Here is a 24,154-nt window from a genome sequence, read left to right as displayed (position 1 = left end):
TTAGTATACTTGATTAAATGTGTTCAGTAGTTCTTCATCACCTCTGCTGCAGCTGCACATTTAGCTACCTAGCTGGTTGACAGCAGTACGCTTGGAATCATGGGAAATAGAGTCTTTGCCCAAATGGACCGTACCAACCGTACGTTGCGCTGTAAATGGTCTCAAAAACATTGATTCGTTTAAATATTTAGGATTCTCCTTATATTGCGTGCTGGCTTGACATAGTTACTGTGTTGCGTTTTTCGGAAAATGCAAACAAAGGTGAAAATGATCGATAAAGCCGTTGAAATGCTAACGTTGTGTCCCCCCTCTGCCACTGAAGAATACCGGCGGCCTGTCACGGCTGGTCCTCTTCCACCGTCGGATTACAGCCGAGGCAGCACGCTGACGGACGATTCCCGAGCCATAAAACGTCGAATAAAACCAACAGTAAGTGCTATAAAGTTGTACATATACAGCCTGGGGCTTTATAAAAGTGTGACTGCTCGTAAAACCATTGAACTATTCTGAATAAAGACTTTTTAAGCGCCACGTGGTCAACGAAAATAGCGGCTGTCAAAACTTTAACTAGCTAACTAACGTTAGTTAGTGACCGAGTAGTGAAGTAACGGGTACAACAAGTACTTTTACTGACTTTAATGTCACTTTACTTGTACTTTCCCCTTGTTCTGTGACTGATATTGTACCTAAAATGACAACTTATTTTAAGGATTCAGAAGTGACAAGTTGTTTGCAAGTTGTAAAGTTATTTTGTCCCCATGTTACCGTCATTCCTTCAACATGGACAGAATAGACAAGACTACATATCATTTTTCTGTAATATATTGTAAATAATGTGTGTATTTCTCAGTTTAGATCCACATTCACCAAAGGTGAGTGTTAATGTTGAAGCCGAGTTTCAGCTCTCACAGCTGGTGTGGTTGAAAACATTTAACACTGCCAGTTTATTTGGTGCATCTGACTAAACCTAATGCAGTTTAATACAACAGCCCTACAATCAATCTTTAATTAGGATTAAATTGACTATTATTCAGAAGGATGTAGAGTCAAATTGAGGACCCATGTTAGAGGCTGTAGTTTGTGCAGTGGTGTTTAGTTCTGTTGTATTTTAATGAAAACTTTACCATCTACTCTAGTTTATACATGGGTATTGAGGATGTAGTCAGTGATTGTTTCTGTTCTCTATTGATTATCTAACTGATCTGTTGATTATTATTATGTCCAGATAACAGTTAATTATTTTGTCAATGCAATGACAGATGAGTGAAAAATTCCCATCGCAGTGCAAAAGCATTTCTTTAGCAATTAAAAAACAGAGAAGCATGTATAAAATACATTTGTGTACAAAGGTTCTGCTAACAAGACCTTGTTTGTTTGCTTTAAAACACAGGGTGACATTTAAAATGTTTTGCTTGAGCAGCTGTTTAAAGATGTTGTTTAGTATAATAAACAGCAACGGAACAAATTGATTAATCAGTTCATCAGCTACTTGTTTCAGCTCTAATTGAGAGAACAAAATATTAGAAGACGATTAATTGAAAAAACCATCAAAGTTTACAAGCTGCAGCCTCCAAAATGGCCACAGTGGACAGAACCTCTAAAAACAATTAAATGAAAATGGACTAATTGCATTAGTTTTACTCATACCTAATACACTACTGAGAATGTATCCATGCGCTAATGTTGTGCTAAATAATGCATCTGTGTTATTTATGTACTTTGTTTGGTTGTATTCATTACTATAAGTTATCCTCTGATTATTGCATGAAATGTGATTATTGTGGTTTGTTTGTTGTTGTTTTTTTTTTTTTTTTTTTTAATTCTCTGTTTAAAGCCAATGCAGCTTTGAGACATTTGTATTGTCTTACATGAAATATTCATGCAATATACAATAAGCTTGTGTGATTAATTTCATTTGCAAAGTAAGTCGTTTGAATTTTTTAAATATTGAGTTCCATAATAGGTAGCATACTTTATCATCCAGCATGCTAAAGCAGAAGACACTGTTGCACAGGAAGGGATTTTCAGATGTCTCATAACAAAATGTTCTGTCATATTTAATGAATAAACATAGTGTTTTCTTGTTACTTGGACACAGCTGTGGGTGAAATGCTGCTGTGGTGAAACACTAGTTGTTCTAGGTTTTCACAACACTTGTGATTATCTTGGTGTAATTTACACCAGGTGATTCAAGTTCAGATGCAATTAAAAAATTGTTTCCTAATTATATTATAAAATCATAATTTCCAACTTACTACACGGTGCTTCTTGTAGATTTAAATTAATAACCAAAGAAACGCTGCAGACATGCCCTAAATGTTGGCCGTTCTTGTTTGTGCTCATTTTGCCTTGTTTGCTTTAGCTTTGCTTTTTAAAAGTGCAATGTGAGATTGATCAATGACGTGTTGGAACCTTTCTGAATGTTATTTTAATGTCCTGTTGGTTGCTGCTATACACATAAGGGTATCTGGAAATATAACATTGGGTATTTTGTGAGCTTTTTGATCAATCCCTGATCACATTGGCATCATATAGTGGCTGCAAGTTTCTTTCTGATCCTAACTTGACACTGAACTAATGGCTCTAGCTTCCACCTGTTACTTCTTTTCTCTTTTTATAAACCTGGCACAATAGTGAGTAGAGAAGACATCCCTTTAATTGAGAAATGGACCAGTCTTTGCCAAACCATCCGCAAAATGGAGCCCCTGAAAATGCTGTGCCGTTTGGGATTTTGAAGCAGGGTAGTATTCCTGCTCGGGAGAGAGGTATCATCAGCGGAGACAACGTCCAGTTCAGGAGGCTGCGGCGACGCACACGTTTGTCTCAGTCAGAGAGCCAGAGCTCTGGACCTGAAGAGGAGCAATTGAGCTCCTCTTTGGAAGCGAATGTCTCCAAACGCAGCCAGAATCATCAGCAGGATCAGGGGCACCCTGTCACCAAGTCAGCTGGTACCCCACACCAGCAGAATAGAAAAAGCCGCAATCGCACCTCCTCTGAAACTGAGCGAGGAGGCAAAGGTGGCAGCAGGGGGCCAACCCAGAGGAAGAGAGGCCACTCTGAGACGGAGAACAGGCCCAGATGGGACAAGTATGATACCTGTCGCACTAGGAATGGGAGAGAGATGTGTGTTACCAGTTGAAAGTACAATAATGATTATGTTGTCTGTCTGCTAACTAATGCATTGTGGTCAACATGCAGGTCTATAGAAACATTTTTTGTTTGACATTGATGCACAGGACTATGGCAAAAAAAGTCAAACCTCATTCATCTTCACCACAGTGCAACATCATAATGTTGCCATCACCTGTTAATTAAGGACACTAAACCATTAAGTTGAAACTGGACATCCTGGATCAGGTTTCACCTCACAGATTCCTGAAATAAATGCAACCCTCGAGTTTTTTTTCTGCTCACTGGTCTGTCTGACCATGTGTCAGGTCACATAAGTATTCATGTACTACTTGCAGCTATATACAGTCATGAATAGTGAACTAACTGTGTTGAAACAATTAAGTCAACCTTTGCTGTCAGTAAGGCTGCAAAGGTTGCTGCTCTCTGCTCGCTGCCAGCCGACCTTTGCTGTCAGACAGCAAAGGTCGGCTGGCAGCGAGCAGCCTTTTGTTCTCTAGTACAGACTTTGCAGACCAGGCAACTCTGTTTCATTGACAGGGGAATGTGTAGATGCTGTCGTGCTGCAGTAACCCATCTGTAACATGAAAAGGAAAGTTGAAATATATGCAATAAGTTGTTTTAACCTTTTTCATTTTTCCAGAAAATGACACCTCATTTATTTCCATGTCAGCTTGTTGGTTTTGCATGTAATAGAAAATGTCTATGTTTTGGTTTTATTTCTCTCTCCCTATTCCACCCACAACTTCGTGTGGTCATGCATGCTGTTGTAATCTGTAATTTAGCAGCGCCTTGGTCAAGCATCTAATTATGCCATGTTCCGTCTCCTGTCACTGACTGTGCTGCCTGTAATAACTGTTATCAAATACAGGTCAGTGTTTTTGCATTGTCTAATTTCTCCTGAATTTTTCCTTCAGCACCAGCATGAGTGGAGTGCAGTGCCTTGCCACAGAGAAAATCTGGTTTGACAAACACCGCTACGATGAAGCAGAGAAGTGCTTCTATGAGGGAGTCAATGGCCCCTCCACACAACAGCAACAGGTAAAAAATAATAATTATACTTTTAATCCAGAATATATGCTAATAAGACTTTTTAATTGGTAAACTAGCCTAGACACTGTTTGCTCACAGTGAGCCTCAATATAGCTATATAGATATTCCATTTACAAAAACAGCTTTTTCCAGTAATGCCAGTCATCTACAACTTTATCTAAACTGTATGCAACAAAGAAATTCCAAAGTGAGCCTCAACCTTTGACCTTAGTATATTTTTCCACCTTCTTGACCTTTCATTTGCTGATCCAAAGCAATTGGTTATCTGTGTAGCCACTTTTTAGATGTGATTACTCAGTTAGTGTAGAAATTCTTCATTTTCAGTCCTGCACCAGTGGGTATTCTGTCTGACACCACCTCAGCTCATGCTTTACTGTCAGCAGCTGCACAGTGCCATGTCAGTCAGTCAGTCACTGGCCTGTTGGTTCAAGCAATACTTACATCATCGTCTGTCACAGTGCTCGGCTGCCCCGAGCAGCTGTGTGTGTGTGTGAGTTGAGCCACTCGATTTAGAAGTGGCTCAGCCTAGTGAGAGGGGTCAGGTGGTTTGGCAGCTGTCCCTGCTTCTCAGGCTGTCCAGGGTCACAGCAGCTTTAGAGTTTCTACTGAGTCATGGGAAACAATGGAGAGCTTTAGTATGCTCACTTCAATTCACTCAAGTAGAAAAAGCCTTATAATTATACATTCATATTTGTCATTGTTTTTTTTTTTTTTTTTATATTATTATTTTTTTATTTGTTTTTTTACCTATATACTTCTGAAACATCTTGGCTGGCTGCAGCCTACTTATTATAATTATTATTTTATTATTATTATTTTATTATTAGTAGTAGTAGTATATTACTTTTATTGATGTGCTTGCAGAAGAGAAGGTGATTAAAAAGGAATAAACACATCTCCAAATATTCAGTTTACAATGATATTCAACAAAAAAAAAGCAGCAAGTTTCAGCATGGCTTTATTCAACATGTTTGCTTAAAAAATAAGTGAACCAATTAACTAATGGATTAATTGACTCTGTGACCCAAATACGCTTGAGGTGAATGGAGTAAGCCTTCACCGACAAGGAACAGTCGGTCAAGAATTGAGAGTTGTGTGTCAGGTCAGCATACCATCCCATAGGAGCTGGGTACCAACCTGCTGCCAGAAAGTGCGTAAACTTTATTCTGCAACATCAGGCACAACAAGGCAGACACTATATAAATCTATATTATCTATTTAGAAGTGCTTACTCTCCCTTTCACCTCTGATTTCATCTCACATTATTCTCATTTCACTCTCAGTAAGTTCCCTGTGTTTCTTTGCACTGTTTGCAGTATGAGTGTGGTCACAATGCAGAATATTCACATTTTTCAAGTCTTATGCTGTATATTCATGTCAAGTCTATATATTCATATGTACGTGCATCCACATTTTCCATGCCCGTCTTTTAAAGTCAGACTTCATCAAGCTAAGCAGGTCAACTATATTGTTTAATATTGTAAAACTGAAGGAATGATGAGCTCCTGGCTGATGGTTACTTTTTACAAACCACCTCTACTGAACTTTATACTTTTGCAATAAAAAAGAAATGTTTCATCCAATTTCTATTTCAATATTCACATCAGACTTGCCCCCTACAACCAGTAGTTTTTCTTGTCTTGTTGTATTCCTCCCTTACCTTAACATTGTACATCACCGGGTGTAGGTGAAAACGGGCCTGCAGCAGGCCAAAGGGCGCCAGCAGAAACGACAGCACAGAAATGTAAGTCCTCCAGCTTTTCTGTGCTCAGGCTGGGAAGGCTGCATGGTTTGGACAATGAGGCACGTGCGTGGCTTTGACTGCTGCTGCCTGACGACTTAGAGTGTGCTAATATAGTGTCAAAAAATATGTGAACCATTTGGTTTTCTGAATTAATTTATCTGACAAGAGTATTTAAAAATATAATGTGCCTAAAATAACACAAAATTCTGATCTTTCATGTCTTTGAGAACAAACATTTTTTTGTGTAATTATTTTAGGCACATTATATTTGTTAAAACTCTTGACTCAGATAATCAGATAATGTTTTATGTCAAATTAATGGAGAAAACCCCAAAAATTCCAAAAGTTTCACATACTTTTTCTTGCCACTGTATATGTCTCATCCTCCACCGCTATATTACCATCATGCATTTTTAGCCCTCATACTCAGCCACTCAGTGACTTCCAGATGCATGAATTTTGGGGCACAAATGACTTGTTTTCTTGCGAGACATTTTGACCACAATAAAATGCTAATAATTTTTGAAAGAAATATTATCTTTTACTTTTATCTTTGTTTTTAATGGGACAGGATAAACATTGTGTGTGCACGTGTCCATGCAAGTGTGTCAGCATTGCATGGCTTTCTTTTGAAAGATTAGTGCCTTTTTTGTGGCACTTAACCAGGATGAATGTGCTCCTGCTGTGTTAACACTTGAGCTCATTACAATTCTTGTTTATCTTCCCACAGTCATCCTCACATGCAGGAGGAGACCACCAGGAGCTGGTTTCACGCATGAAGAGCCTGGAAGTGGAGAACCAGACTCTGCACAAAGGTCAGTGTGTTGAGTCATCTAGGCTCCACACTAAGTCAGCTAAATATACTAAACATTTCCAAACATGATGGTTCATGTCGTGCAACAGAGCGCCCTGTAGTGGTGAGTTTTCACTCCCTGCTTCGCTCTCCCACTCAGATCCATAATTCTGGGCTTAGCCATGCTTCAGGTTCGTGTGAGCAGTACTTTAGGGAAACTGGAGCAGGAAGGAATCGTAATTGTAAGACAGATTTGTAGAAATTCTGTCTTGCCTGTGAGAAAACAAATGGCCCTAGTACTGCAGCATTTCTCTCTCAAAAACAAAAACATTTTCCTCACACAGTAGTTTAATAAGCTTTTCTTGCTGTGGCTCTCTGCTTCTGCAGAAAGTCTTTGTTCTCTAGAAACGATGCAAAGAGTGGAAATGGCAAAACTATGACATTTGTTCTTTGCTTGTTATGTGTGATTTGTTTGCTCATCCGTTTCCCATACTACCCGTGTATTTTAATTGCTGAAACAAGCTGAAACAGATCGTGGGAATGCTTGCAGTTTTTTGTACCAAAAAGATTTTAGATGTTAGCTAGCTGACTGTTAACGTAGTGTAAGCCTCTCCCCATGTGTTATTTATATATTTTGTAACTTTACTACTGTGTTTTGCTTCTAGTGGTGGAGGACATGAGAGCTGTCTTGCAGAAGCTGGAATTAAGAGTGGCTGTGTTGGAAAAGAGCCCTGCACCAGCAGCCATTCCATGTGTTAAGGTAGATATCTACTGTAAGAATTAGTGTGTTTACACATGTATGCCCACTATTTATGTAAATCTCAAAGAGACAACCAAGTCTTGTCACCTGGAACCTTTTAAAATAGAAAAGAAAATCGACAAATAAACTTGGGGAAAACGCCCTCAAAACGGCTCACCTTCACAACTGTTGCTTTCTTTTATCTTATTAAACAGGCTGCACCAGTCCAGGCTGCTCCAGCTCAACAGGTAAAGGTGGAAAATGGCGATGACGATGACGATGACATTGACCTGTTTGGCAGTGATGAAGAAGAAGATGAGGAGGCAGCACGTCTCAAGCAAGAGCGCCTGGATGCCTATGCAGCCAAGAAAGCCAAGAAACCTGCCCTCATCGCCAAGTCATCAATCCTGTTAGACGTCAAACCTGTATGTATCAATACCAGCAAGATGTCTGACTATTTTCTTAACAGCAAAGTAAAACTGTGTTCATAGCTGTCAGAAAATGTAATTGCTCTCCCCCTCTTCTATGTTTGTCTAGTGGGATGATGAGACGGATATGGTGAAGTTGGAGGAGTGTGTGCGCTCAGTGCAGATGGATGGGCTCCTGTGGGGAGCATCCAAGCTAGTGCCAGTTGGCTACGGCATCAAGAAGCTGCAGATCAACTGTGTGGTTGAAGACGACAAAGTCGGTACCGACATCCTGGAGGAGGAGATCACCAAGTTTGAGGACTTTGTAAGTAACAATTTCGTTAATGTTATTTCATGGTCAGTTACAACTGGGGAAAAAAAGTAAAACATAGAAATGTGTTTTACTTTTCTGCAATTTTACCAGTAACCTGGACCCCCCCCCCCCCCTCTGATTTGATCAAAACAAATCTTGTCCACCAGCTACCACCTCTAAAGGTCACCAATTAATTAGCTGTTTTACAGTTGTATAAAACTACCAGCCAAGAAATGATCCCCTGCTGTTGTTGTTATTGCACTCATTTTAGCACATTTATACTAATGATAATATAATGTCAATTAGTGAGATTTTAAGTGTTGCCAGATGGATTATGTTATTGTTAAACAGAGCCAGGCTGGCTGGTTCCCATCTCCATTTTGTGTTTAACCGGTTTCTGTCTGTAGCTTTATATTTAGGATAGATAGGATACTGAATCATATTTCCGAAATTTAACTTTTTCCTTTTATTAAAAAAAAATGTTCTGTGAAGTTGTAACTGACATTAAAAGCTTTATTGATTTGAAATGAAATGGCTTTGCTCTGATCTAACATGTTTTATGTATTTCTTTCGCTGTAGGTCCAGAGCGTAGATGTCGCTGCCTTCAATAAGATCTAAACTCCACCAGCTTTTCACCCTCTCTGCCAAAGAGTTGCTGCACGGTTATTAAAAAGCTAAGCTGTGAGCACAAACATCTGTCATGGTTTCATTTTTTTTTTAAATAAAATGTTGAACTACAACATTATAATGTTACTAAAACTGTTTGAGTGCTCTCAGAATACAATTTAAAGAGAGCACAGCTTTAAAGAAGAGCCCAGTCCCACCCAAAACCCTGCATACACAGGCTGGCTGAATGTGGTCTTGACTTTATAAAGCAAAATTATTGTGTCAGAAATGTTGTAGAAAGACAGAGTCCCACCCCTGTAGTCTAGATATACTCCTATCTTGCTGCAGCAAGAAGCATCGATTTTCACACTCTCCTTATTGTGCTGAAATGAGCAGACTGAGGAAGAGCAGTCCAGACTCCAGGATTTGGGGTTGTGTCCCAGCTTGCAGTCACTCCCACCTCCACTCCTGCTCATGTTTTTGTAGCAGACACCAATGGAAACTCCTCCGTTTCCAGTCCATTCTACCTCCCAGTAGCAGCGCCCAGCCATTCCAGCTTTGCACAACACCTGGGCCCAGCTCGTGAAGCGATCTGGGTGGTCCGGGTAGGGCTGCGGATCAGAACGCGTTGTCACCACTCTCCGACCATCAGAGAAGCATAAATAAGGGTTAGCTGTGTTCAGGTCCAGGGTTAGATTGTTGTAATCTGGATAAAGGATGGGCACAGATTAACAACTGGTTTCTCTCACTTAGAGAGAGAAATGATCTATAGAGAGAAAAAGAGATCGAGAGAGATCTAGAAAGAAAGATCAAGAGAATGACAGATCTAGAAAGAAAGAGATCTAGAATGAGAGAGAAAAAGATTTAGAGAGATGGATCTAGAAAGAAAGATCTTCTCTCTACAGCTCTTTCTCATTCTAAATCTTTCTAAATCTCTATATTGAGATCTTTCTTTATCTCACTCTTTCTAGATCTCTCTTTCTAGATCCACACTCTAGATCTCTTTCTCATTCTAGATCTTTCTTTATCTGTCTTTCTCTCTAGATCTTTCTTTCTAGATCTGTCATTCTCTTGATCTTTCTTTCTAGATCTCTCTCGATCTCTATCGCTCTCTTTTTCTCTATAGATAGAAAGACAGATAAAGAGATCTAGAAAGTGAGAGATAAAGAAAGATCTAGAAATAGATTTAGAAAGATCTAGAATGAGAGGGCTCTAGAAAGAGAGATCTAGAAAGAGTGAGATAAAGAAAGATCTCAAAATGGAGATTTAGAAAGATTTAGAATGAGAAAGAGCTGTAGAGAGAGTGATAGAGAGATAAAGAGAAAAGATCAAGAGAATGACAGATCTAGAAAGAAAGATCTAGAATGAGAGAAAAAGATTTAGATAGATCAAGAGAGAATGACAGATCTAGAAAGGAGAAAAGAAAGATCTAGAATGAGAGGGAAAGTGATTTAGAGAGATGGATCTAGAAAGAAAGATCTAGAGAGAAAGACAGATAAAGAGATCTAGAAAGCGAGAGATAAAGAAAGATCTAGAAATAGATTTAGAAAGATCTAGAATGAGAGAGCTATAGAGAGAGAGAGAGTGATAAAGAGAGAAGCAGATAAAGAGAAATGAAAGATCAAGAGAATGACAGATCTAGAAAGAAAGAGAGAAAAGAAAGATCTAGAATGAGAAAGCGATTTAGAGAGATCTAGAGAGAGCTCAAGAGAACAACAGAGAGAGATCTAGAAAGAGAGATAAAGAAAGAGATCTAGAAATAGAGAGATTAGAAAGATCTAGAATGAGAAAGATCTAGAGAGATGGCTCTAGAAAGAGTGAGATAAAGATTTGTAGAAATAGATTTAGAAAGATCTAAAATGAGAAAGATCTGGAGTGTGGATCTAGAAAGATCTAGAGAGATCTAGAAAGAGTGAGAAATAAGAGAGAAAGAGGGAAACGGATAAAGAGAGATCTAGAAATAGATTTAGAAAGATCTAGAATGAGAGATCTAGAGTGTGGATTTAGAGAGAGCGATATATATCAGATATGGTACTTTTTAAACCTTTGGCCTTGCTAGATAGTTTCTGAAGTAACTAAACTCACATTGTAGAAAATCAGCTCTGGTCTTTGGTTCGGAGTCGTACGGAAGGCCGCCGGCTTCTTTTGCTGTTGGATATCAAAGCTGGTCAACATCAAACTGAGCTCAAATACTGTTAAACATGGCGCACAGAGATCTCATACCTTTAGTCTTTTCAGAGGTACTTTGGTTGCTGGTTTCCTTCAAGGAAAGCGCTGGAAATGAAGTGGAAAAACGCTTTAGTGTCCGTTTTACCTCTTAATATCTGAAAGCAAAATACTCATCTGTACTGCAGTCCTCTGTGAGACACCTACCCTTGTTGGAGATTCTATTGAATTCTTTTTCAAGCGTTTCATCCAGACTTTCTTTCAGATCCACCAGGGCTCCTCTCATGGTTTTGTACATTAAATATGGAAGTGCATCAATGCTAGGTATCTCCACAGTCTTGGTGGGGAAGTGAAGAGACTTGCACTTCTGCAATGATATGAGAATGAAACAAATGACAAGGCAATAAAGCAGTTTTTAGCCAGAGATGCATTGTGCTGTGGATCATAAAACTGAACATGTTGCTCTGCACATAATCTGTTAAGAAGTGCTGTGAGTGTTGGTTTAAAGTGGGATTTTGTTTAATTCCAAAATCTGTAAAACCTGCAGTAAACTAATCTGAATTAGTTGTAGAGCACTTTAGGAAAAAAAAAAGAGCTTCACAAAGCAACAAGTGAAATAAATGAGCATGTGAAAACAGAACCAGAGCAACAGTAGGTTGGTAGGAATATGATAAATGAGCCCAAACACGGGGACAAAACCACAGTCATGAAGTTACCGTCTAGAAGTAAAAATATATTTAAAGTAATATTCAGTAAGCTCCTAAAAGTTAAATTTTAATTATTCTTATTAACCTACTGTTATTACCTACTGTTATTGTTTAAGAAAAAAAAAAAAAAACACTAAAAGTGATCCAAACATCCTTGGAGAGTAAAAAGGTCAAAAGAACGGTTGTTGTAATTCTATAGTTGAACAATTTTAAACACCATTAAAACAGGATTGGGTCTAAATCAACTGTGGTTCCAGACCTGCAGGAAGTAGCCGTGGTCCTCGGTGCGACACAGCTTCTCCAGCTCAGCGTCCGTCCTCCTGAGCTCGACTATCTCCCTCTGGATCTTCTCCAGCAGCTCCTCAGCCTGACTGACAGCTGCTCTCTCCTGGACTCTGATCACCTCCTTCACCTCACAACTTTGCTTCTCTATGGAGCGGATCAGCTTGGAGAAAATCCTCTCGCTCTCCTCCACTGCTGCCTCCGTGGAGTGCTGCGGGCGATAACGGTTTAGTCTCATCGCTCTCTGCACCCAACATATTTATCTCACATAAAAACAGATAAGAGGCACACTCACCTTGATGTATTTAACAACGTATCTCAGCTCCTTCTCTGCATCCTTCAGTTTCTGCACAGACTTCAGAGAGGTTTCTTGGAGTTTTTTCTGACAGAATACAAAAGATCAATATCACACTCCATACTTTTTCCATGACTGACTTCTGAGGTGGAAACTTTTCACATGGCAATCAAAGGGTTGGATTGACCTGCAACTCTTTTTGCTCTGTCAACTTTTTACACATTAACATCTGAGCATACATGAGATAAGATCAGGGAACATTTAATACTTCCTGTATTCAATATGTCAAACGTTGAACCATTACATCATGCTGAGAAAGACATGCAGCAGCACCTCCACATCTGGACGTCTGGTGTCCACCTTGAATAAACATATGAATCCATGTGGAAAATATGGAAAAATAATGCTACAAATAACTGATGATGGAGTCAAATAATAGTGTAACTAAAAAGCCAATTTAACCACTCATTGTATTATTTACTGGTCATGAGTTCACCTTGTTGAACTAGTCTGTAAAATGTGACCAAATAAAATCTGTTCCAGTCTTTCTGGAGTTTCTAAGTACTTAAAGCTAAATTTCCAAATGTGTTATATTGAGTGCACAGTGTTTTTATCTCAAACATGACAAATCACCTTGAACTATCACGTTTTCATGTTCAGAGTTATAAATGTATAAATGTGGGACTTATTTTCTTCTTTACCATCAATCCTAGAGTGAACTCTGAACAGGCCCAAGATAAACTCACACCAACACTTAATAAATCACTTTAAATAAATAAGAAAAACATTAAATTGTGGTGGATTTGTGCTCTGGACACATTTTCATGAAGGTCTCACATGGCTCGGTTACCAATCAGCTCCACTGGGCCAGAGGCTTTTTATGAAGTGATAATAATTGTTGTTTAAGAGCCTGAGGTGAGTTTAAAAGACACAAGCATCGTAATAATCCATCCATGATGTTAAACGTTGCTGCTGCACCTGCTGCGCCGTTCTCTCCTCCAGCACTGGCACCGCGTCATGGCCCTTGTGTCTCTCCTTGACGCACACGGAGCACACGCACTGCTGCTCGCTGCGACAGTACAGCCTCAGGAGCTTGTCGTGCTGCGGACACAGCTTCTCTCTCTGCTCCCCCGGGGCCGGGACCGGGGCCGGGGCCGGGACCGGGGCCACTTTGTGAGCTTTTCCGTGAAAGCGCTCTTCGTGGACTCTCCAGTGAGACGCGCAGTAGGACTCGGTGCACGTCAGGCAGGATTTCGCAGCTTTGCTCTTTCTCCCCGAGCAAACGCTGCATTTGGCGTCTTCGGGTTTGTCCGAGTGTTGAAACCCGCTCCGCTGGAACTTTTCCACCACTTCACCCAGGACCGTGTTCCTGCTCAGCAGCGGCCTGGGATTAAACACCTGCCTGCACTGAGGACAGCTGTACTGGCCTTTCTGCTTGGGCCTGGTCCAGTAGTCTTCAATGCAGTCCAAACAGTAACTGTGTCCACAGGGAATAGTCACCGGGTCTCTCAGCACCTCCAGACACACCGAACAACAAAACTGGTCCTGCTCCACAGAAATAGTTGCTGCAGCCATTTCCTACTCGGTCCTGACACAGAGTGGAGGCACAAAGGTGGGCGTGGCTCACAGGTGAGGCGATGACAGCGGGTCAGGTAACTGCTGCTGCACCCAGAAGCCTCCAATCACAGACTGCACACCAGCGCACGGAAGCTTCTAGTGAACCATTTATTCAAAGGTCAGGTCATAACACTGATCTTTTATGCAAAACGCCCAGCAGTGTTTTGGTGTGTACACCCAACCTGTTCTCCCACTTCTGTTCTTTATTAGTTAATAAACACCAGGCACCTCGGTCTGAGTGTGTTTGCTTTTAATGTCAGCATGTCACAAATCACAACACGTTATTACACATCTCTGTAAAGCAAAGTGACTGTTAACGGTTTTGGTTTTAAAAAATGAAGTTTATAAAAGCATAGCTTCATAAAAACTAAAACGATTCTCAGTTTCAAGGTAGATTCCTGTGGAAATACTGAAATAAGGCGTGGTTCAGTCCTGTCAGAGTGGTCGTCAGGTGGCTACAACAAATGCTTCCCTCGTCTTTTCCCTCACTGCACTGCATCATGACAGGATGCAGGTGTAGCTCACAGGTGGAGGCCAAACAAGCAAATGAATACAACAAGGTTAATTAACAAGTGCACGATTTGTCAGTGTCGGCGCAGCTTGGTGAGAGAAGAAGGAGCAGAGGAGAGCGCTCATGTACATTAACATTCAGGGCGTGAGGCTGCATGTGAAATGTTGATCCTGATGACCACGACGTCGTCTATTTCCGCCTGGGGTGCGCGCGGCGCTGAAGGTGCCGCTGTCTGGCTCCCGTGGAGAGTTTGGCGCCTGAGCAAACAGAGGAGAAATTATGAGTCCCCAGCGCAGTGATGCAACAGAAGCACCTTAGGAGGACGTGTCAGACGAGAGCTCACAAACCACATCTCTGTTCGTGACCCACATTGGAGAGTAACAGTGAAGTCTAGTTACTGCTAATACATTTGTACTTGTAGGACTGTGACTGGTGAAGGGTGGTACAGTACTGCTGTTACTTCTCCCAGCACTGCAGATGATATGTTGTGTAATATGTCAAATAGACTATTCACTGGTAAATGCTGATTCCCATGGGTTATTTCATATTACATCTATTTACCAAAGGGTGAGAAGGCAAACGTGGGCACAACAGGTCCAGGAGTGAGGAATGGGTTGAGGGGGCTCACAGGACTCTGGTCTAGGCCGCGTGGAGGCATCACTGCAGGTACAAGGAGAACAGACTTGGTTACTGTAGAGACTCAGCTGTCCAAATGTGCAGCACTGTCCTGCTTCCAATGCACATTCAGCAAGTTCTAATAAACACACCGAGCATGATGTTGGCCTCATAGTAATGAGGTTGGGAAGCAAAGCACAAAAACTACGGCAGTTAAACTTCACAGTGACCAACGTTCAACTTGCTTTCTGGTTTCTTATTTCTGGAGTATATGTGTGTACAGTAAATTGTATGAAACATTTCTCTGTCTTCTCTATATAACATCGTCTTTCTGCCACAGGCTGAAACTCTGCAAAGCAACTGCTGATGTATATTAATACACTTTTATGTGAATATACTTTACTTATCACATTACTTAATGACTTGCTTACTTTCATGTAGAACTGCGGCTATGTGTCGATTCATGGAGAACAGTAACTATTTGAATAATTTAAGGGAAACGCACACGGTGAACATGAACAGGTTTGCAGACTCACCTGTCGGTGCTTCCATTTGTGCAGCTGAGCCAGCGTCAGCAGTGTGTGTGGTGCTAAGCTGGACTGTGGGAACTGGAGGACCTACAATTACCACATCTCTGACTAAAACAGAGAAACAAAAAAAAACAAAACAAATAAAAACAAAACTAAAACATATATATTGAAATTTGACTCAGATTAAAATCCGATTTTGAACTCTTTCGTCTACCTCTCTCATAGATGCTGACAAATCCTCCCTGGCAGACCTCCTGCAATAGTCCTTTAAAATCGGACACAGCTGTCATAACTGGGCCAAAGGTGAGATTAGGATCAACGGTGACTGAGGGCAACGCTGACAGCACAGGTGAAACAGCGACAGACTGAGAACTCTGGAGTCATAAACACAGAGAGCAAGATGAACAACGTTTGACAGGTAGATTTAAGTTGGAGAGATCAGAGGGCGTTCGGATAAATCCGAGTGGTATTACCTGAAGGAAATGGACGTGATGCTCTGTGTGAGAGAGTCTGTCCAGTTCAGCCTCGTTCTTCTTCAGCTCGGTGATCTCCTTCTGGATCTTGTCCAGCAGCTGTTCGGCCTGACTGACGGCCGTCTTCTCCTGGGCCTTGATCAGCTCCCTCACCTCGAAACGCTTCAGCTCGATCGAGCGGATCAGCTCGGTGAAGACGGCATCGCTCTCTTCAGCTGCCGCCCGAGCGGAGCGCTAGAGGGAGACACAAGGCAGGGAGGAGTTGAGAAAGCACAGCGACAGGTTCTTAGAAATAAGAAGTCGCTAGAGAAACTTTAGCACTTACAGTGAGAGAGAAGATGGCTTGTCTCAGCTCCTGGGCCTCTTTTTCTCTTTGCTGCATTCTCAGCTGAGAGCTCTGCTTCATGTCACCGAGCTGCCGCTGAGGAGAAAATGTTGAGAACATCTCAAAATAAAGTCGCTTTTACTTAATGGAAAGTGATATATTTAGCAGATATCGAATAAAGTCTTAAGACTGTTAACAGGAGACAGACACATCATCAACATCCAAACCATATTACACCAGGAATCACTGGACTTTTAAGATCTGTATTCATTAAAACTCTTGTTTGTCTGACACATTTATCAAGTGACTGAGAGCAAAGAGCAAAGTAAGAGCACTGATACCGTGATTAATCACATGTCTGCTTAGAGAAGACATCAACTGTATGTACAGACTCACTCTACATCTGCCATATTGTACAATTAAGGATGTGAATTTTCCATTATTGTTTCATTGCATCCTTGACAAATACAAGAAGAAAAAAAGTTGCTAGTGTTCAAATGCAAACAAAGTAAAAGTACTAAAGCAGCACTAATCTTCCTAAACTTACACAGCACTTGAGTACATGTCCTGCTCTGTTAGACAGTTTCACAGTGTCCATTTCTATTTTAAACACCTTCTCCTCATCACCTGGATTCATTGGGATCTTCTTATTTACCTGCCTCTGTTGGATTTCCGCCTCAGCCAGCACCGTGTCGTGCCCTTTGTGCTCATCTGCCAGACACAGGTAGCAGATGCACAGCCTGTCGGTGCGGCAGTAAACCTCCAGCAGCTTGTCGTGTCGGGGACAAATCGTCTCCTGGAGGTTTTTGGAGGCCGACACCAGCTTGTGCTTCCTGAAGGCGACGGACTCGTAGTGAGGCTGGACGTGGAGGTCGCAGTACGAGGCCAGACACACCAGACAGGACTTGACGGATTTGTTTTTCCTCCCGGTGCAGACGTCGCACTCCACGTCGTCGGCCTCGGCGAAGCTGGGACCAACCTGAGGCGTCACGCTATCGTGGAGTCCAGTCTTTTTGAATCTCTCCACCACGTCGGTCAACATGGTGTTTCTGGCGAGCACCGGCCTCGGGTTGAAGGTCTGCCTGCACTGCGGGCACACGAACACCCCCAGGTAGTCGTCCTGGTCCCAGTAGTTCTCGATGCAGTCGGAGCAGTAGCTGTGGCCGCAGGGGATGGTCACGGGGTCCCTCAGCACGTCCAGACATATCGAGCAGTTGAACTGGTCCTTGTCCAGCACTACTCCAGCCTGAGCCATCGTCCAAACACTGTGGAGGAGACAGAAACCGAGCGAAATCACAGGAACCTGACAGACAGCTGCTGCTTTGTTTACAGGAAGTGACGTGGGGGGGCGTTACTGCTAAACGGAAGTAGGGTCTTTTAATTTTTTAAATGGCCGAATTTATAAAATAAAAGCACTTAAAGGTAATCTGGTATTTAATCAAGAAATGTGGAAATAAGTTATATACATTTTTATTTTATGTCTTAGTTCGTCTTTGTGTTTGTTTATATTTAGTGTTACTATACTGTAAGTACTAATACTACAAAATAAGTGCATTAGGAGTTTAAAGTAACCTAAACTGGACAGGCTCAATTAGAGTATACACAATACTAACAGATCAATGTACTAATTGTTGCAGGTCTATTTTCAATACAGAACAACAAGCTACAACACATAATTACCTCATGTTTTTGCTGAATAACAACAAGACAACATTCAAGCACAATTCCCAATGCATTTTTAATTTAAAATGCCATTAAATAGTTAAACAATAAATAATAGTTGGTACAATACAGTAAAACATTCCAATAAATCATATGTGGAAAATAAAAAGGACAACCAATGTTAAAGTAATTAAAAGGATTTTGTAGTCAGTGCATTAACAACATAAATAACAAGGTTAACATACATCTTTCTTTTCAAACGGAATAATACATTACTTTGGTCACAGACTAAAATTTGAATGCCTTAAAGCAAAGGATCAAGATTTCAAATGCTGCCTCAATAACATACAAACTTCATCCAAACATTCAGTGCTTATTGTGCGTTACCAGCTGCTTTGTAGCCAGTGTCAGCTTTTCCCTATTACGCCCGTCAAATTTGGATTTGAGCACTTTCACCTCAAACAACATGCAATTCCAATCAAGACAACCTACCTTTTAAATGCATGTATCAGAACGTTCATATCGCAATAATATTGCACTGATAAAACAATCCCTCAAAAACGATTTTAACATTTTGTTTACTCACTTTATCTTGTGCAAAGTGCTAATAGGGAGATTAAAACTACTATTACATATTCATGATGTACAGTATTTCATAACACTTACTGTACTTTTTTCCATAAAGATATAATTCTTTGAAATTGCAACTCTAAACTACAGCTAATCAAGAAAAAACAGGCACAAAAATATTCTGGTTGTTTCAAAACATGCATTCATGTCAGTGGAGGAATAACATTTGCTCTACATGCTTATCTAAAGTTAGAGGGTTTTGCTAAATGAGAATGAATGAAAAGCCAAATGAGCTGCATGTTTGCTTTCTTCTATTATGATCCCAGCGCCTAAGTGCATTTTAAAACATGGTATACCTTACAGTTCAAGTTTTTGTTTTCAGTGTTTGTATGTTCAGTATTTCAGTTCACATCGTACAAAAATACAGCAGGTAGGAATGATCCACAAACGAAAAATGGAATATTGTAAGTCAACTAAAACTCCCTAAGGAGGTGTAACTGTTTATGTGCATCTGTGTATGGATGTACATGGATGTTTATTTGTGTTCAATGCAAACGATATGATCTACGCTCATGATACATGGTGTCATGGTGTGGTTTCACTTGTTCTTCTGCTCCAGTCCACTCTCCGCTCTCAGGGCTTGACTGCTTGCAGAAATGAAGCTCATCCAGTGTTTGAGGTCTTCAGGAAACTCCGGACACTCAATCTGTGCACACAAACAAAAAAACAAAGTTAGCAAAGTGCTGATTCCTCAAACAATTATCTATTTTATTGCAACAATTGTGTGTCATTGATGATATGATTTTATGTCTTATTTCTCATAAATTAAAGAGATCTATGACAATTGTACCAATAACTCATTCTACATCCTGCTGTTCCTCACCTTCCTTTTGCAGACAAATTCAATGATCCTCTCTGGGCTGCTGTGCACCACATTCTGCCTGCAGAGCATAACTGCAGATACAAAGCCATCTTTCTTGGACACAAAACGCTGCTCCAAGTAAAATGCCTTCTCATCCCATCCTACTATTTTGGTCCGAATCTCAAAGGCCTCACGGAAGGCTAAAGAGCGCCGGTAGCGAATGGTGGAGGCCCCTACCACCATTTTGGCCCCTAGTTTGCGTGAGGCCAAGAACAGCCCGTTTCGCATGTAGTGGTGAAAACGGGCAAAGTCACACTCCCTCAGGTATCGGGAGTTGTTCATGTGGCCCATGTAGTCCAAATCATGGGGAAGCACCATGCCATCAACACTTTGTTCAGCTAGAATGTCCCATATTCTGGGTTGGAACCATGCCTGGACAAACACCTGTGCCCCCCGTAGGAAGTACCACACATCCAGACTGCAGAAGAGCAGGAGGAGGACTCCCAACACCAGCAGCATCATCTCTCTGGAACAACAGTACACAAATTACAGTTACTTACTATTTAACACATTAATTACATTTACAAATTTCCTCATGTACAGCAATTTCCTTAACATCTACATGATAACATCTTATTGATCCCACGAAAGGGAAATTCACATATCACAGCAGCAGAGTTAAACTGACATTAAAAAAATAAAACAATATATTAAATTATACTGTATTATATAATATATTCCACTGCACTTTAATTTTTATTCTTCTATTTCATTTATCTTTTTGTATTTCAGCTTATTTTATTTTACTAATTTCAGGTCCTATTTATTTGCATTTGTTTTTACATTTTCTCTTTAAATTACCATGTGTTGCTTTCACAACTTGTCTTATGATGGATTCTAAAACAATGAGCTTTTACATATCTATCGGATATGTAAAATGAGCCGCACCTTTTCTACACGGAAAGAGACAAAAACAACTACAAACAGTGAAGCCACATATCTCATCATCAGTCATTCTGTGTCTGGTTGTATTTTAGGAACATTATTAACAAGCAGAATTATTCGAAGTCATTTCCTATTATTTAATTTCTTATTTAATTTCTTAATTCAGTGCCCCTGCTGCCAGTTTGTGTATCGTTGTAATTGCTTTGTAACTTTTTCTAATCATTTCATGTCTCTCTGGCCTTTGGACTCCCAGGCCTGTGTATGGTAGGCCTCTCCAGTCATTATTCGTAGCATTAACACTGTTTATGTCTTATAACACTTTATACTGACATATTGATCAGTGATGCTGTGCGAGTAAACTTTGTCTTGCCTTTAAAAACTCTCTCGCGTTAATTCAGTTTAAATTGATGGAAGCTCTCAATGTTGAACTAGGTGAATATAGTCTTTTCTTTACTCATGCCAATTTAAATGTGCAGAAAAACACGAGGAGACATTTTTCCACTCGCTAGAATTATATTATGTCAATGAAAACAGATGATGGAGATTCCTATAATCACCCATTTCAACCTTGAGAGGACCAGGAAGCTAACGCTGCTCCATTGAAATCAACCTGCTGTCACAGCCAAATCTGTTAGCTTAGCTGCTAGCTGGCCTTGACAAAACAGACACATACACTCCTGAGCGTTAAGTTGCAAATGTCGTAATTCTAAAAAAAGCCATAAAGACAGCAGAAGTATATTTTTAATACTGTAAATCTTACCGTCCGTCCTGAACAGAACGCTAACATGGGATACGATGCAACAAGAAACCGGCAGAATTAATGACCACGACTTCCGGGTATGTGACGACACGTAATTCCATTGGTTGCCTTGTCGCCTTGGTTACATTGGTACGTTTTCAATGATTGACGTCATTCTTTTTACCTCACAGGTTAACAGTGAAGAATATTATTTAATTAATATTTTAGTTTTTTCCTAAGATAAAGATAAACCAGAGGCAAATATACTTTGACAGGTTACAGGATTTTATTATTGCAAGTGCTTATAAAAATATGATTTGTTAAACAGTGTTCACAAGTAGAACTGAAACAATGAGCCAACAAATCAGTCACTTATTACAGCGTTTCTTAGTATTTTATAACTAAACAATGAATTATTGAATATAGACAATAATTAACAGATATATTCATAGATATAATAATTAAGTATAATGTGTTATTTTAGATGAAATCATCAATAATCATAATCTCATAACAGTATATGAGCATATAGTATCCATAAAAGTCTCCTTTTTTCCCGTGTTATTTTCACTTTAAACACTATAAAGTACAGTACATTTTACCAGTTCACTTAGTTTTACTTAATGTCAATAAAGAACTACTTGAAATTGAGTATTTCTACAATGTCTACCTAACTAATACATTTAAATACTTCCTTATACAATTACAATTGGAGTTATTGCATCTGTCAGCACATTATCCACAAATACGTGATCAGATTTGTGTCCTGGTAAGTGCATAGTGTTTCTAACAATGTGCTCTTCATAATATACAGAGTTGCTGGTTTATTAGTTACACCTAGCTCAAATGAAGGTAGCCTAATATAACAGTGTTATGATAAATAAATTCATGATGGTGATGCTCCATTTCCCACTATCGGCAACTTTTGTTCAATGTCTTTGACTCACTCTATGATTGGTGGAAGACTGCTCTATCTTTTGACCCACTGCTGCCCTCTTCATTTAAACAACTAGTAAAAGAAAATCTGTACTATTTGTATAATGCAGCAAAAGTGTCAAACTATCTTCAATGAAGGTGTACTGCTCTCAGGAATAAAAATAAGTAAATCAAAGGCCAATTCCTATAATACTCTCTATTTTAAGTGTGTAAGGTTTTCTACACAGCTGTGCAGGCAGAAGAGTGGATAAATACGACATCAAAATTGTTAATTTTATTGCCACCATAGTAGAAGAACAAAGCATTTTCTCACTTTCTTATTACTGTGTAATTAAAAAATATTATTCAACCCTGTCTGCAATGTGCTCTGCTAATTTGTTTGCTGTAAGTAGATTTTAGGTAAGTAAAGGTTGTTTGAAGGCACAAGTGTATTTTAGTCCAGCAGCTGTAAACAGATGACAATATTGAATCTCTTGAGCTCAGAAAAAGCCAGTCCTAATACGTGTCCATATGATGCCTCATTTATTCTTGTCTTCTAGCCCACTCTCAGCTCTCAGGGCCTGGCTGCTGGCAGAGATGAAATCGACCCAATGCTTAAGATCCTCTGGGAACTCAGGGCACTCCACCTGCAATGGGTAAAGGATAAGCTTAACAATTATTAAACAGTTTTAATGACTGATGTACAATCTGCATCTATGCATGATTATCCCTCCATTACCTTTCGCTTGCACAGGTGCTGCATGATCTTGTCTGGGCTGCTACGTATGACACTCTGCTTGCAGTACATGACGGCACAAACCAGCCCGTCTTTTGTTGACACAAATCTCTGCTCCAGATAAAAGGCTTTGTCATCCCAGGTCACAATCCGACTCCGCAGCTCGTAGCCCTCACCTATACACAGAGCCCTGCGATAACGGATGGTGGTTGCCCCAACAACCATTGAAGCTCTGAGGGCCCTCAGAGCTTTAAACACACCATTACGGATGTAGAGAGAGAAGCGGGCAAAGTCACACTCCCGGAGGTAACGAGCATTGTTCATGTGGCACATGTCGATGTCATGGGGAGTGACCCGCCCTGTTACTATCTGCTCTGCTGTGATGTCCCTGACTGGAGGCTTGAACCAGGCCCGGAGGATCACAAACGCTACCCGGAGGAAGTACCACACATCCAGACTGCAAAAGAGAGCCAGCAAGGCAGCGAGCACCCACAGCACCCACCACATCTCTCTGAGGAAATAATAATAATAATAATAATAATAATAATAATAATAACAATAATAATAATAAAGAAAGAACACATGTAAGCAGAGGCGTTGGTATAGTGTGTAGAAGGGATGCAAGATTTAGCATATGTGTGGAAGCTGGTGAGGTGAAGTAGCTTAGAAAGAAAGAAATAGAATATATACATTTTTTATAAGAGAAGACGTAAAATTAATATTAATGAATAATTTTAGAGGTCATACTCTATATAAAATAAAACTTGCAATGCTGCATGTTTTAGCTTTATTCATTCCTCTGAGGTGAAGGTTTCTCTGTGAAACAAGCATTTCTGTTCTTTTCAGTTGTGAAGAAGATGGTGTAAACAGGTTTTACAGGACAGGCAGGTGGTGCCTAAACCTCTCATCAAAACGCCATGTGTGCAGTGAACAGGATTAGTTTGGAGTCAACAAAAAGATCACAACACTAACATTTCTTCATACATTTTGTAATTGTTGTTGACACCAGTTGTGTCATACAGAGTTACTGCATTTAGTCCCGTCAGTGGTAATAAGTTAACACAATGTCAGAATACCACCAGTGGGAAGTGATGACAGCTGCAGACTTAACCCTGACAGGTCTCAAGTAAAACTACCTGTTGACACATCTACAGTTTACAGTTTGAAATCAAAGTTGAACGGAAACATAGTGAGAGAAGTACAAATATTTTAATTGCTCGGTGTAAATCCAGTAACGCTCACCTGCTGTCTGATTTCTCCTGTATCAAATCAAACCGGCCGAGTCAACAACTCGGGACATGCTCCCTGTTCAACCTGAGTGAAGCTCAAAGCCCGACGAAAGACATTTAAAACCATCCGGCTACGGCCTTCAAAATAAAAGCACAATGGTGCAAGTGTTGTCGAAGTACAAGCCTACAAA

General features: G+C 40.2%; 6 protein-coding genes across 7 annotated transcripts in view; 1 reads left to right on the top strand and 5 right to left on the bottom strand.

Moving 5' to 3' along the window:
* The window catches only part of ghrhra (growth hormone releasing hormone receptor a), a 28,203-nt gene extending 26,826 nt beyond the window's left edge, over nucleotides 1-1,377 (bottom strand). Inside the window, exon 1 of the mRNA XM_026374044.1 lies at nucleotides 1,366-1,377. The gene's annotated coding sequence lies outside the window, so the exon portion shown is untranslated. The remainder of the gene's footprint in view (nucleotides 1-1,365) is intronic.
* LOC113171574 (elongation factor 1-delta-like) lies at nucleotides 317-8,874 on the top strand. Of its 2 annotated transcripts, XM_026374031.1 has the most exons (8): nucleotides 317-429; nucleotides 4,047-4,170; nucleotides 5,870-5,926; nucleotides 6,657-6,741; nucleotides 7,385-7,479; nucleotides 7,674-7,883; nucleotides 7,996-8,190; nucleotides 8,758-8,874. In XM_026374031.1, the coding sequence occupies exons 2-8, from the start codon at nucleotides 4,054-4,056 to the stop codon at nucleotides 8,794-8,796; spliced, it is 798 nt and encodes a 265-aa protein (XP_026229816.1). In that variant the 5' UTR covers nucleotides 317-429; nucleotides 4,047-4,053; the 3' UTR covers nucleotides 8,797-8,874. The 2 variants fall into 2 exon arrangements, with proteins under 2 accessions (XP_026229816.1, XP_026229817.1); XM_026374032.1 differs by lacking the exon at nucleotides 5,870-5,926.
* Nucleotides 8,875-8,937: 63 nt separating this feature from the next.
* Nucleotides 8,938-14,041, bottom strand: LOC113171542 (E3 ubiquitin/ISG15 ligase TRIM25-like). Its single transcript, XM_026373975.1, has 7 exons — nucleotides 13,213-14,041; nucleotides 12,235-12,321; nucleotides 11,917-12,150; nucleotides 11,158-11,317; nucleotides 11,008-11,058; nucleotides 10,870-10,932; nucleotides 8,938-9,490 (listed from the first exon to the last, which is right to left on the bottom strand). The coding sequence occupies exons 1-7, from the start codon at nucleotides 13,807-13,809 to the stop codon at nucleotides 8,964-8,966; spliced, it is 1,719 nt and encodes a 572-aa protein (XP_026229760.1). The 5' UTR covers nucleotides 13,810-14,041; the 3' UTR covers nucleotides 8,938-8,963.
* Nucleotides 14,042-14,084: 43 nt separating this feature from the next.
* Nucleotides 14,085-17,666, bottom strand: ftr67 (finTRIM family, member 67). The gene is made up of 7 exons (XM_026373996.2): nucleotides 16,961-17,666; nucleotides 16,306-16,401; nucleotides 15,981-16,214; nucleotides 15,722-15,881; nucleotides 15,514-15,615; nucleotides 14,924-15,022; nucleotides 14,085-14,619 (listed from the first exon to the last, which is right to left on the bottom strand). Exons 1-7 carry the CDS (start codon nucleotides 17,558-17,560, stop codon nucleotides 14,552-14,554), a joined length of 1,359 nt encoding a protein of 452 aa, XP_026229781.1. The 5' UTR covers nucleotides 17,561-17,666; the 3' UTR covers nucleotides 14,085-14,551.
* Nucleotides 17,667-18,106: 440 nt separating this feature from the next.
* Nucleotides 18,107-21,196, bottom strand: LOC113171583 (protein THEM6-like). The gene is made up of 3 exons (XM_026374042.1): nucleotides 21,105-21,196; nucleotides 19,421-19,925; nucleotides 18,107-19,243 (listed from the first exon to the last, which is right to left on the bottom strand). The coding sequence occupies exons 2-3, from the start codon at nucleotides 19,919-19,921 to the stop codon at nucleotides 19,136-19,138; spliced, it is 609 nt and encodes a 202-aa protein (XP_026229827.1). The 5' UTR covers nucleotides 19,922-19,925; nucleotides 21,105-21,196; the 3' UTR covers nucleotides 18,107-19,135.
* A 151-nt stretch (nucleotides 21,197-21,347) lies between these two features.
* Nucleotides 21,348-24,071, bottom strand: LOC113171582 (protein THEM6-like). The gene is made up of 3 exons (XM_026374041.2): nucleotides 23,977-24,071; nucleotides 22,738-23,245; nucleotides 21,348-22,645 (listed from the first exon to the last, which is right to left on the bottom strand). Exons 2-3 carry the CDS (start codon nucleotides 23,239-23,241, stop codon nucleotides 22,538-22,540), a joined length of 612 nt encoding a protein of 203 aa, XP_026229826.1. The 5' UTR covers nucleotides 23,242-23,245; nucleotides 23,977-24,071; the 3' UTR covers nucleotides 21,348-22,537.
* Between the last annotated feature and the right edge of the window lie 83 nt (nucleotides 24,072-24,154).

The sequence above is a fragment of the Anabas testudineus genome, chromosome 17, assembly GCF_900324465.2.
Source record: "Anabas testudineus chromosome 17, fAnaTes1.2, whole genome shotgun sequence".
Classification (NCBI taxonomy): domain Eukaryota; kingdom Metazoa; phylum Chordata; class Actinopteri; order Anabantiformes; family Anabantidae; genus Anabas; species Anabas testudineus.
The sequence above is the reverse complement of the archived record's forward strand: the minus strand, read 5'-3'. Positions and strand labels throughout refer to the sequence as shown.

Bases quoted from the DNA above. Each gene is read 5' to 3' on its own strand.
- LOC113171574 (XM_026374031.1), top strand. From the start codon at position 4,054: ATGAGTGGAGTGCAGTGCCTTGCCACAGAGAAAATCTGGTTTGACAAA. The intron at 6,742-7,384 runs GTCAGTGTGTTG...TTTTGCTTCTAG, and splicing joins GAACCAGACTCTGCACAAAG to TGGTGGAGGACATGAGAGCT. The intron at 8,191-8,757 runs GTAAGTAACAAT...CTTTCGCTGTAG, and splicing joins TCACCAAGTTTGAGGACTTT to GTCCAGAGCGTAGATGTCGC.
- LOC113171542 (XM_026373975.1), bottom strand. From the start codon at position 13,809: ATGGCTGCAGCAACTATTTCTGTGGAGCAGGACCAGTTTTGTTGTTCG. The intron at 12,151-12,234 runs GTGAGTGTGCCT...TATCGCCCGCAG, and splicing joins ACGTTGTTAAATACATCAAG to CACTCCACGGAGGCAGCAGT. The intron at 11,318-11,916 runs GTCTGGAACCAC...ATATCATTGCAG, and splicing joins ACCACGGCTACTTCCTGCAG to AAGTGCAAGTCTCTTCACTT.
- ftr67 (XM_026373996.2), bottom strand. From the start codon at position 17,560: ATGGCTCAGGCTGGAGTAGTGCTGGACAAGGACCAGTTCAACTGCTCG. The intron at 16,215-16,305 runs GTAAGTGCTAAA...GTCTCCCTCTAG, and splicing joins AAGCCATCTTCTCTCTCACT to CGCTCCGCTCGGGCGGCAGC. The intron at 15,616-15,721 runs GTAGACGAAAGA...TCTCTGTTTTAG, and splicing joins TGTCAGCATCTATGAGAGAG to TCAGAGATGTGGTAATTGTA.
- LOC113171583 (XM_026374042.1), bottom strand. From the start codon at position 19,921: ATGATGCTGCTGGTGTTGGGAGTCCTCCTCCTGCTCTTCTGCAGTCTG. The intron at 19,244-19,420 runs GTGAGGAACAGC...TTGTGTGCACAG, and splicing joins AATTTGTCTGCAAAAGGAAG to ATTGAGTGTCCGGAGTTTCC.
- LOC113171582 (XM_026374041.2), bottom strand. From the start codon at position 23,241: ATGTGGTGGGTGCTGTGGGTGCTCGCTGCCTTGCTGGCTCTCTTTTGC. The intron at 22,646-22,737 runs GTAATGGAGGGA...TACCCATTGCAG, and splicing joins AGCACCTGTGCAAGCGAAAG to GTGGAGTGCCCTGAGTTCCC.